General features: G+C 38.1%; 1 protein-coding gene across 5 annotated transcripts in view; it reads left to right on the forward strand.

Moving 5' to 3' along the window:
* The window catches only part of LOC144061452 (signal-induced proliferation-associated 1-like protein 2), a 99,898-nt gene that overhangs the window by 46,107 nt on the left and 40,405 nt on the right, over window positions 1–13,386 (forward strand). For all 5 annotated transcript variants that reach the window (XM_077581939.1, XM_077581942.1, XM_077581941.1 and 2 more), the window contains exons 4-8: window positions 3,557–3,745; window positions 7,193–7,367; window positions 8,941–9,044; window positions 9,746–9,903; window positions 10,805–11,381. In XM_077581939.1, the coding sequence (XP_077438065.1) occupies window positions 3,557–3,745; window positions 7,193–7,367; window positions 8,941–9,044; window positions 9,746–9,903; window positions 10,805–11,381 (1,203 nt within the window). The remainder of the gene's footprint in view (window positions 1–3,556; window positions 3,746–7,192; window positions 7,368–8,940; window positions 9,045–9,745; window positions 9,904–10,804; window positions 11,382–13,386) is intronic.

The following is a 13,386-nucleotide window of genomic DNA, read 5'->3' on the forward strand; positions in this document are numbered from 1 at the left end:
CCCAGGGAACTTTTTTATTTTTATTGATTATTTAAAATAATGTGTAATTGCACATCCACTACACTAGGTGGGAGTGGCGCTCTCAGTGTCAGAGAGCGCACAAGGAGTAATTAGCTCCTCTGCAGAAAAATTTTATACATAAATGATGCTGTTTACAGTCTGGATGGAGAGTGGGTGGAAAAGGCAGGTTGAGAGGGCAAAATATTTTCTTCTTCCTGGGGACATAACAAAAAATAATTGAGAAACACTGACCTAAATTGAAGAAAGTTATTATCGAATGCTGCTAAAACGGATGATGCATTTGATTAGGTTTGCAGCAACGGTTTGTTTATTCAATAAACAATGGGTGTGGATATGTTCATCTCTATTGTATCCACTCAAACATGAATTACATTTTGCAGTTCTGACATTTTATATACAATACATTTGTGACCGTTATTAATGTAATTTATGACTGATTGTTTGCTCACATTTATTATAAAGTGTCATAAACAACTAGAGGATACATCTTACTTTATAAGGCAATGGTCAGTTTCATGTGAATCTGTTATGGCTCATGATCATATCTCGATGAATTTTAACCCAATAAATCTATGAGAGAAAATTCGGATTATTTGTAAATAGAATATGTATTGGTCCTATTGAACAAACAAACAACATTTTGGGGGGGAAATCAACTTCCACATATGACTTTCGATTTGTGTCATATTTGATACATCCAGTCACAATGCTTCGTTCATTTATAACTGTCACAAATATAATAATAATAAACAGACATATCAAACATATTTTTATTTCCAAAAATGAGAAAGAGCATTTCCCACAATTAATAAGTATATGTGTCTCTCCTTTCTCAATTGGGGCGATCTTGCAAGGTCGCCGGAAAAGCCATTAGATGGGTGATACTGCCCTCTAATGGATTATCCATGCAATGCATGTACCAGATCATATATATCAGGGTTTTAATAGGGAAAAAAATAATATTATTATTATTATTATTAATGAGGGCTCTAAATGTCTTTAACATGACATGTTTGGCGACAGGCGTTATTGGGTAAAAACATTGTAAAGCTGGCCATGTAGCTGGTTTCTACCCATATCAAATTTGTTTCCTCAACATAAATAGAATTGTTTTCATTTTGGTGGTGGGAGAGTACGTTCTTGATTAATGCTAGTAAGCAGCAGGTCCCTCCGGACCGAGCCTCGTTGCTGCCATGCCAAACATACTGGCTGCCTTCATCACACTTACTTAGTGAGTTATTACGACGTCCTTTGTGACAAGCCACTCAAATGCATCCATTGTTTCTGTGCCAGTCATGGCCCAGTTGGTCAGTCTTGCCGATGTTGTCTGATTGCACGCGCTCCCTCGCCCACGCATGTGCAACATTATTAATCCACAAACTGGAATGCTGCATCCCGCGGTCCAACCCTCTCACTGATAGATGCTTGGTGGTCTCAGCCAATGAATAATTCAGGTGCAACAGATGTGTCAGGAAAAGAAATGTCACCGATATCCAGTGCCAATCTTAGGTTTAGGCGACACTCCCTGGATAAAACAATGTATCTGGGTCATGCGAACCCTGCATGTAGCACGCAGTTTTAACTCCCGAACCAGTGGAGCGTCTATTTGCATGGGTTCCTATCATTAAGCCCCATCGCTCTTTGCCACTGTGCCCCAGTCTTTCGTGCTGTTAAGTAATTTGCTTTTCGGCATGCCTCTCTCTCAGGAAGCCATTCGCTGCTGACATCCAAGTCTGCAAGCCGTGCAGATAGGAGTGGGAAATTCATAGGTGTAAATGTGTCTGTAATGTTCCAAACAACAACACGTTGTTACCGGCGGCGTGGCTTAAAGCTGTTTGCTTCAACCGTTACTGGCGCATTAATGCTCATAGCACTAAAATACCACTTAACATCTAGTGTTCAGTTAGATTATTTTAATTATTTACAATGGGAGACATTAATGCTGCCCATTGGAGCTGTAATGAGCCATTGCCCTGAATAGCACGGCATAACGCGAATTTGCATCATAACTGGATTTCACAGCAGCAGACATCAGCCTACCCATTTTAATATCGGTACAAAATGTTTCGAGCCATCATCAAATCATTGTTTCGCAGACTTGCTGACCTACATGGAAGGAGAGTACACAGAGACGTAACTATAATACATTTCGGGCCACAACATTAGGTACACCTGCTTGAGGATTGAACGTGCATAAATGTTACCTCTAAAACGATAGTACTGCTCAGTTTTGATTGAAACTGTCGAATTGGTATTAAATAAATGGACGAGTACCTTTACCAGGTATCAATACACTGTCTTATTTCAAAGCATCAGTACTTGCGACAGTGTAAGATACCACTGATTAGAAACTATAAATGAGAAGAATAGAAAACTGGTTTTGATATCATGCCATTTTAAGGGAAATGCTATAATGGATATATATTTCTCTCTTTAAAATAAGATGTCAGTTTTGGGGGGAATTTTGTGTATTATAAGTACTAGTGGTATCAAGTACTTGGTGTTGGTATCGGTGACTACTCAAAAGTTGAGTACTCGTACTTGTATTGGCCTGAAATAATAGGTGGTATTATTAGTATTTGTATTATTGAGGTTGTACTTAGTGGTGTAGAACATCACTTGACAGCATCCAAAATAGAATTCTTTCTAATATATGTCCCCTCTTAGACAGTGCTCAGTAATTATGTGTTCACCCCCTTCGTAAAATTTTAAAGATTTTATTCAATTTCTCAATGAACATAAAAACAATTTCCTAAAATTGACAAAATGTTTTCTGTAGAATATGTGCTTGACTCACAACATGAAAGCAAGGTTGATAATAGAATGAAAAAAAAATCTTAAGTTTAATCAAATTAATTAATGCAAAAAATAAATGCATCCCACAAAAAAAACAGACTACATCTAGTATTTTCTTTGACCTCCATAACTTTTATGGATAGCAACATGTCTGCTGCTGCTAACAGGTTGTCAAGTCTTTTTCTCGGGTCTACTTATTTGTGCAAAATGTCCTTTAACAAATTTGTTAACAAAACGACTTTTTGTGTGCACTAATTAACAAATCTTGTTTGCAATCAACGGCCCACATTTGTGGCAGTGTTTTGTAGTATAGTATCCCATGAAAAAAGATTCTGAAAGGAAACTGAAAGGTGCATTGTGCCGTTTAAAAAGGTAATATCAAAGCTTTTTCTACATCACTCATGCTCCACCAATGCCCAGATGAGTACAAAGAGCCCTGACTGTTTTACTCTGACTGCACCTGTCAGCTTTTATCTTCCCTTTAAAAGTAGAGTGTGCGGACCCAGCACACTCCACAGTTTCTTTGGGGAGGGGTGGAGTGGTGGAGGGTGACCTCATGCACGTACCCGCACGCGCAACATGAACGAGCCTGACACAGATGCTGCAGTTACGCTTTGGGCCAGAGGTGGCAGTCGCGAGTAAAAAAAAAAAGCGACAAACTGCACCCAAGATCCTTTAAAGTGTTCTTCCAAAGTGTGAGAGTGTAATTATTGAACTTGTGCCACCTGCATCCTGACAGCTGACCACCCTCCGAGGAGCCATCCTGGAAGATGCAATCCCGTCCACAGCACGACACGGGACGGCCCGTGGGTTGCCGCTTAAGGAAGTACTTGAATATGTAATCCCAGAGCTCAATATCCAATGCTTGAGACTGGCAATCAACTCCCCTAAAGTACCGGAACAACTGCTCAAGTTGGATGAACAAGGGGTAAGTGCAGACTTCTTGAGTTGGATGTTAAGTTTCATTTAAGGGAACATGCCTGTATGGTAAATGCATTCTTCTGGATAATTTGGCATTTCGGGGAATGTTTTGGGAGCACCTCTGCATTTATTATTAAAAACATAGGCATGTCATAACAGAAGGTTAAACCCATAAAAGAGCAACTGAGGTAATGGCTGTGCAGGATGATGTTAAAACTAAAAAGGACAGGAAAGATGGACGCTGTGCACATGGTGTGAAATATGTGGCGAGGGAGGATGAAGATCTGCTTATGAAGTCATTTAAAAACACGTAGTTGACCATTTTGACCTGACGATATATTTCATCAACTGTCAATATGTTATCAATTCGATTCTGTCAAAGGCACCGTAAAGCAAAAATATGTCTTTTTGACACACCACAGAGAAGAATACCTGATTTCTGAAGTTACACATTTAATAACTTGTGGATGTCACCTGACATTATCAAGATGTGAGTGGTCTTTTAGAGATAAGGACACCGGCAGGTATTAGAACTATTGAACAGGAAGAAGCAAGCGCGCAGGGATTAAGCAGCATTGCACTTGGCTGTCTGCCAATTAGAGATATGGCTACTTATCAGTGTAATTACATTTGTTAGCATTAAGCTTTCTTTCCAAATGTCAGGGGACAGCCTGTTAAAATGTGAATGAGAGTGGCATTTCCCTCTGGTATATCAAGATTTTATTCCCACAGTTTCCGCACATAAACATGAGGAGTCAAGTGACCTATCTAAAGTGAATTCGATATATACCGTCTATAATCACAATCTAACTTTGTTCAAAGTAATTATAGCAACCACTTTTATACTATAATCTTTATTTGTAGGCTAAACACTCCCAGTTTATTCATTTATGGTGGGAAGTCACCCCCCGCCCCCCACATTTTTTTGGACAATATGTTCTATGCAGCCCCACTAGTCTAAATATGGTATTCTGTTTAATATTACATTTGTAGAATATGAATTAAGAAGCAAAATCCAGCCGTTTTTTTTGTCTATCTCATGGGGCAGCCATTTTGCCACTTGCTGTCTATGATATCAATGTTGCTCAGGTCTATAACATCCAATCACAGTGCAGCTTCAGAAAACAGGTGAGCTGTGATTGGTCGTTGCCTGAGCTCTAAGCAACTGTGATGTCATCTTCAGTCGACAGCAAGTGGCAAAATGGCCGCCCCCTGAGATGGACAAAAATGGCTGGATTTTGTTCCATAACTCATATTCCACAAATGAAACATTAATCAGAGTATCATGTTTATACTAGTGAGTTCACAACTAACATATTATTGAAAAGAAACATTTAAGGTTGACTTCTACTTTAAAGTTTTTTTGCCGTGTAAATGTTTAACAAGGCAAGCAAACTGGATTTTCAGAATCCTAGAAACAGGACAGGAAAGACACCAACTATGACAGCCTCTCGTTTTTTTAAACAGTGGATAGTAAAACGTTTTTATTATTATTATTTTTCATACATTTGTATATCTATCAGATTATATTGTGTGTGTTTGCATGGCGAGTGCGAAAAGGCCGTCACAGTATTTAAATGATCAGTTGTGCTGAGAGAAAATCCCTCAAAGCAGCACGTTCGGTTGCCAAGATGAAAATGGAGATAAGAAAACGTGAATGTATTTTACATGTGTGCAGATGGACTGGAAAATGCATTAGCCAGTTAGGCATTTTGGAATATGATTTGAGGTCATAAATCATAAATTATATTCGTAAGTAAGCTATTCGTGCAAAATATAAAATCTGTTGCCTCCATCTGGAAAATAACCAAATCCTTTCTTTTACCATCCCCGTTACATTATCTCAAACGTTTAATTTTAACAAGATTTAACAAGATTGGGGCTAGCCTTTTGGTATTACAGTAGATATCCTTGTAATAAATGATTTACTGCCATACTCTTCATTTCTTATCTTAGCCAGAACTTTTCTTATTAGAAGCACAGTCGGATTTGTTTTTATAGAGTTTCTATTGATTATCTGATACTTAAGCGGTAAAGCCAAAATTCAATGCTTATTGCATCCTGAGATATAATTGAGATTATAATGACATTTGTTAACAGGTTAAACAACACAATATGCCTATTGAGGCTGTTATTGTTATGCCTCCCCATGCTGAAAATTGATCACCTGCCTTCATATTTAAATATGAAGGGAACAGAATTAATGTCCCCCTCATTTGTTCTACACAAATTCCCTCTAACAGTCAGTCAGTTGCAGTGCCTCTTATAAATAGCGTGTTTTACTATTTTTGTGGTTCAATACTGTCAAGGAAGATAAACCTTGGAGATTATTTTTGTTTTACAGTGTTTCATGAGTTGAAACCACTTCAGGAAAATCTTTTGGAAAATAAATTTTATTGTGAGCTGTAACCTAGGAAGGAGTCTTACCAATGCACTTTTCAAGCACTGAGCAATTCCTACCATGTCAACATAATTGTCCTTGCCATCGGCCAACGTCTTAACAAAAGTCAAAGGTGACGCGATCCCAATAAATGTATTTTTTTTTTTTAAAGGAAGGAAGCTCATCTAGCCACTGCCACTGCTTGACATGGTGTAATAGCCTTCTGTCAGTACTGCCACTTTAGTGCACAGCAGATTGCCCGATAGAGAAAATCACCATGACAACAGTGTCAGCAGTACACCAGGAGCTGATGACCTGTAAGGGAGGAGAAAAGCAATTCCATTTTGTTGCCATTACTTTTCACATCCACGGGAACTTTTTTTCTTTCTTTCCTTGTATAGACTTATTGACACTAGGTCATTTTCAAGAAGATGCCCTTGAGGATACGGGCAACAGGTGCCAAATAAAACAGAGGCAGGGGGTCATTTATTATTTTGCCTTTGACTCTTTGTTTTGGTCAGGTTCAAAGAGCAGTGAGCCATTCAAGACTGATGGTGGTGGTGAAGGCTTGCATGTCATTTTGACCTGGCTTGTAATAATACCCACAGTAAAACAAAAACAAAAAAAACTGTAGTATTAAATTTGGATTCTTTCAGCAAGACTTTTCCATTTACATATGTTGCTTTATCAAACATAAACAGTGCCATAAAAATAAGAATGGTCAAAATAAATATTTCCACAAGGGTTGAATTCATAACTTGAAAGGCATCTCATAGCTGCTCGTTATTAACATCCGCAGCCATGTAGTGTACCTATTAACTAGGTTAAGATCTATGTTCGGCTTGTGGCCCGTGTGATGTCATTGCTTTACTTTACAAAAGACGAGTTCAGCTCTTCCCTGAAAGAGGTTATGAAAGCCGTGGCATTAGCTGTGACTTGACAAAAGTGGGCACTCTCGGACGTTTTGAGTGCATCACGCAGCGTATGCTCAAGTGTTTTGTATGCTGCACAGCCGCAACACAAAATTATACTTACTCTCTGAGTGTGTGCTTGTGTGTCTATCTCTCTTTCCAGCTAAGTTTCCAGCACAAGGTGGGTGTGCTTTATTGTAAGGCGGGCCAAAGCACCGAAGAAGAGATGTACAACAATGAGAGCGCTGGACCGGCACTGGAGGAATTCTTGGATCTTCTGGGCCAGAGAGTTCGCCTCAAAGGTTTCACAAAGTACAGAGCGCAGCTAGATAATAAAAGTAAGATCAACCACATATGTTGCACAGCAAAATTGCCAGTGTTGGATTAACAGTAGAAAAGTGTTTATACACCAATGAGTGTAAATTTGACACTTTTCAAAGTGTTACTTTTTTTTCACTCTTACTCAGTGTTACTCCGACACTGTATAGTGTTAAAAGTCTACACTGGTGTACACCCAGAAGTGTTGAAAGTACTCTACATTAGTATCAGTGTTAAACATTTAACTCATTCACTGCCATTGACGGCTATAGACGTCAAAAATTCATTTGAACTATTTCTTAGTTTCACATTTTTCCCACTTTTGTTAACAAGAGTATGAAAACCTAGAAAAAAAAAGTATTGTACGTTTGGAACAGATATATAATAAAGTGAGTTAACTAGTGAAGTAAGTCATGTGATTAATTACAATTAAAAAATTTGATCGTCTGATTCCCCTAATTCAAAAAAAAAAGAAAAGATAATTAAAAAATTAGGGGCGTCAGACGATTATTTTTTTTTCTTGTAATTAATCGCATGATTTCAATAGTTAACTCACGATTAATCGCAAATTTTATATCTGTTCTAAATGTACAGTAAAAAAAATTCTAGGTTTTCATACTCTTGTTAACAAAAGTAGTAAAATGCGAAACTAATAGAAATAGTATTAATATTAAATTTTTGACGTCAATGGCAGTGAATGAGTTAATTCTGCCAAACTACACTTAACTGGTGTTTAAACTAGGGGTGTCAAAATTAGTGTGTTCATTTTGAGTTAATTTAAAGTTCCTTTAATGCCACAAAATAATCTACGCGGGATTAATGACCACTTCTTTCTTGGAAAGCGTGTAAAAAAGCAGACACGTCCACGTCAAAATTTAACAGTAATAAAATAAATAATAATGCATATATTTGTGGAGACTTGGGTCAAGTTGTATTTTACCATTTTAAAAATGTGCAGAATTTCACGTTACTTCATGTTAAAGATTAGATTACTCCTAATGTGAAAAGAAAAATGCACTGAGCTGTCATCATCATCTTACAAATGTAATTATGCCATCTAGTGGCAGAAAAATGACCTCAACACAAATCAATATTAGACTTGTTTTTAACTTGAACTCAATTTTATGAAGTATTATGAAATTACTGAATCAAATTTGCACTAGTGTCACTGTTAAAAATGTAGCCCAAACTACACTTAACTAACATTTTTCCTCCTTACAAGGCCGTCAAAGCGCATTCCATTTTGACTACTGATGACACGACATCAGGAGCAACTGGGGTTCAGTATCTTGCTCAAGGATACTTTGACATAGTCACACTGGCCTGGGATTGAACTCGCGCTCTCAGGGGCGTGAGACGACCACTCTACCACTGAGCCATGCCGCCCCAATACAATAACTGGATATATCGCTATTGGAATGTCGACCAATTAGAACCAGCGCAGATGCTGACTTATGAACTATAACGGAGAACAGTTGACATTCTCCTTTCGGGGCTTTATCTTGTTCAATATGGCAGCTGAATTGAAAAAAGGAGTTCATATCAGAATGCAGTCCAGATTTCCTTACCCTAAGACTGAGTTTTTCGTTGCAGCTGATTCCACAGGCACACATTCTCTCTACACCACCTACAAGGACTACGAGCTGATGTTTCATGTGTCCACCATGCTCCCTTACACACCCAACAACAGACAACAGGTCAGTGGACACGGCAATCATCAATTTAGTGCCTATTGTCAACCCGTTTGACACTAGACCTCAGCTTCATATTTGGACAGCTTCATTCTTGACTCGTACCAGTGCCTCGCCTCCCCTCGCCTCCCCTCCATCATTTTGCCACATTAACGACCCATCAGTTGAAACTCTGAGCATTGCCATGGCAACGGTACCTCATAGTAGGATTTTAATCAATGCATCCCCAGGGGCAGGACCTGCCTATCTGCACTAACAAGTGAAATTAAATGATTGTAGCCGTTGCTTGACAACCACTGGCGCCATAAATCTGCAATCATAAAGACCCACTAGTTGATTTTTTCCACACCTTTTTGTGTTGACAGTTTGACATTAATAAACAGAACTCCTCTCCTTCTCCTTCAGACACTTGTAATTGTTGCCCCTTATTGTATGTTACAAAGTTGGGTCACTTAATTTAAGCCTCCTTGGTAATCTTTCAGCAGGGCCCTCTATTTCAGCATGATCTAAATTCACTTCATCCCGAAAATACAGTCTGTACACGGTTCCAACAAAAGAGGCTAACTAAATTAGGTTTGGGGATCCATGTTGACCTTTACTTTTGTGAATAGGCTTCACATTCTAATCTTAAAAGAAACTAAAGTCATATGAGAATCATTGAAGATTGTCATTTTTCTCTTAAACTGATGTCCCTATCTTGTCTTTAGTTATTGCGGAAAAGGCACATTGGCAATGACATCGTCACCATCGTGTTCCAGGAGCCCGGGGCCCTTCCTTTTACTCCAAAGAGCATTCGTTCTCATTTCCAGCATGTGTTTGTCATCGTCAAAGTCCACAATCCCTGCACTGATAATGTCTGCTACAGGTAAACAAAACAAGCGTGCCTTGAGCCTCTTTGAAAGAGAAGGTGTGTTTATATTCTGGTTGGCTTTTGCACGAATGTCTTTATGTCATCTTTTTTTTTAACGGCTATTAACTCATTCACTGCCATTGACGGCTATAGACATAAAAAATTCATTTAAACTATTTCTATTAGTTTAACATTTTTTCCCACTTTTGTTAACAAGAGTATGAAAACCTAGTGTTTTTTTTTATATTGTATTAGAACGGATATAAAATGTGTGATTAATCGTGAGTTAACTAGTGAAGTCATGCGATTAATCTGTTCTAAATGTACAATAAAAAAATGGCTAGGTTTTAATAGAAATAGTTTAAAATAATTTTTGACGGTTACAGCTGTCAATGGGAGTGAATGAATTGAAAAGAAGAAAAGATTAAAAATTTGGAGCATCAGGCAATTAAAATTCTAATTGTAATTAATCGCATGACTTCAATAGTTAACTCGCAATTAATCACAAATGTTCTATCTGTTCTAAATGTACAATAAAAAAAATTCTAGGTTTTCATACTCTAGTTAACAAAAGTGGAAAAAAATTTAAACTAATAGAAATAGTTCAAATGAATGTTTGAAGTCTATAGCCGTCAATGGCAGTGAATGTTCTCTCTGTTTTCTGCTGTGGCTTAATAGTAGCTACTTGACAGTTGAAGGATAACAAGTGAGTCTTTTGATCTGCTCGGTAATGATGCAGTTATTATCATCACACCTGGAAATTATGACAAAAAAATCTCTTCCAGAGTGCTTTTGGAGTCGACGTAAGACCCCGGCGTTTGTTGAGCAGGATTAAAATGAGCTCTGCTTTGTTTCTAATGGCTGTTTTTTTTATATGAGCAATTCTGTTAAAGCATGACTTTATTTTGTTTTCCAGTGTCGCCGTGTCCAGGTCAAAAGACGTGCCTCCATTCGGCCCCCCCATTCCAAAGTCTGTGACCTTCCCAAAGTCTGCAGTTTTTAGGGACTTCCTGCTTGCCAAAGTCATAAATGGAGAAAATGCAGCACATAAGTCCGAGAAGTTCCGAGCCATGGCCACCCGTACACGGCAGGAGTACCTGAAGGACCTGGCGGAAAACTTTGTTAGCACTGCTACGATTGACTCCGCTGTCAAATTCAGCTTCATTAACCTCGGAGCCAAGAAGAAGGAGAAAGTAAAACCCAGGAAGGATGCGCATGTGCTCAGTGTTGGAGCCATCACTTGGAGCGTTCGGGCCCGGGACTTCGGCCAGTCGGCGGATGTGGATTGCTTACTCGGCATATCCAATGAGTTCATTGTGCTCATTGAGGAGGAATCCAAAAATGTCGTTTTCAACTGCTCTTGTCGCGATGTCATCGGATGGACCTCGGGGATTATGAGTATAAAGATCTTTTACGAGCGCGGGGAGTGTGTCATGTTGTCTGCCCATGACAACTGCGGAGAAGACATTCGGGAGATGGTGCAAAGATTAGAGGTAAGTCTTTCAAAATCCTTTTTTCGTTTTAAAATATTCCTGCTACACTGCATCCTTGGATAAAAGAAGCAATGATTTGTGCTTTATGCTTCAAACCTGACGTATCCGAGGGATCCAGGTGATAATTAGATTGATAGCTGAAGTTTTTTTTCTTCCCTTTTTGTACGCAAAACACAAGTCACATGACATGGGTCACATTTTTGCGTGTTGTTATTTAATGGTAACACTTAAATGGTAACACTTTATTCAATTTTGATAAAGTTGTGATTTATTGTCAATATCATTCAAAAGATAGTTAACTGCTTCATTGAGCTCCTCTTACTATTAAAATTTTGTTACACTTAAGTAGTTTAAAAAACATCTAATGATGCTCTCTGAATGAAAATATTACGGAAAAAGGTTTTAGGACTCTAAAACGTCTGCACTAATGTCACTGTAAGAATAGCTAACTGCAGCATTGCCTTTTTCACTACACTCTAAAAAGAGAATTGTTGAGCCAATTTAAGATTTCAAATTGATTTGTTGACCAACTTAAAAAAAAAAGGCTTTAATTGGTAATACACAATTGAATTAAGTTAATCCAAAGTGAATATTTTAAGTTTAATTAATTATGAGTTAAATTTAATATAATCACTTTGGATTAATTTTGGATTAAATTAATTCACTTTGGATACATTTTGGATTACGTTAATTCAAGTGAACTCATAATTACTTAAACTTATTATATTCACTTTGGATGAATTTAATTTAATTGTGTATTACCAATTGAAGTGATTTTTTTTTTTTTAGTTGGTCAACAATTAAATTTGTAATCTTAAATTGGCTCAACAATTCTCTTTTTAGAGTGTACATATAATGATTGTAAATACATTCCATTTACTTTTTAGTCTTGATTTAAAAGATTGATCACAGATTATCACACAATGTTGGCTCGGTGTTGGTTTCCAAATTGCTAATACTCTTTCGGGTTAGTTGCATTGGCTACTTCACACTAATTAAGGCCCCTGTTGGCATAAACGAACTATGATGCTACTGCGACTCCATCCATTCATTTTCTATAGTGCTTGTCCTCATTTGGCTCACAACTCACAATTGAGGTGGTGCCTGTCACATCTGACTTTGGACGAGAGGCTCAGTGCACCCTGAACCAGTTGCCAAGCAATAACGAGGCATATATAGACAAGCAATCATTCGCACCTGTGGATTATTCAGTCTTTAATTACCTAAAATGCCTTTTGTTAGAATTCATTAATGTGGGAGGAAGCCGAAGTATGTGAAACAAGCTAATTCCATATTGGAAGGGCAGAGCTGAGATTTGAACCGCCAACCTCAGAACACTGTTCCACTGCCCTATTCATATGTCTCAAATGTTTCTACTCCGAGTTGAACATCCTTTTAATAATTTTATTACTAACACTAATATTACCTCTGTTTTATTTTTTATTTTATTTCAATTTTTTTGGAGTGTGTTGTCCCCTAGAATGAACAGTCCAAAGAGCAGAGGTGGGCATCGAGGGCCGGAGTCCTGCAGGTTTTGCATGTTGCCCTTCTTCAACACAGCTGATATATGATCAGCTCATCAGCAAGCTCTGCATAAGCCTGATAACGATCCTGTTGATTGGAATCAGCTTGTGTTGGAAGTGAGAAACCTCTAAAACCTGCAGGACTCCGGCCCTCGAGGACCGAGATTGCCCACCTCTGCCAAAGAGGATTTGAACCCTTATAGTTATTTCTGGCTCAGTCATCTCTCACATTCAGCGTCGGTGCCAATTATTTGGGTCAAATATTTACCGGTAGATGTGTTGCTCTCGCTTCAGTAAAAACATCAGGGTAAAAAAACTAATTTAATGGAATTGATGATTGTTGTTCATGGGATTTGGGGCCATTTTTTAAATTGATAATGTTACGAGGGATGCATTTTAAACAGGACACAACCCAGTTTTGGGGGAGGAAATAAGGTCACAGTTTTTTCTGACTTTTCAGAGTTAGGCCCCGTCCACGCGAA

This window comes from Vanacampus margaritifer, chromosome 12, assembly GCF_051991255.1.
Source record: "Vanacampus margaritifer isolate UIUO_Vmar chromosome 12, RoL_Vmar_1.0, whole genome shotgun sequence".
Taxonomy (NCBI): domain Eukaryota; kingdom Metazoa; phylum Chordata; class Actinopteri; order Syngnathiformes; family Syngnathidae; genus Vanacampus; species Vanacampus margaritifer.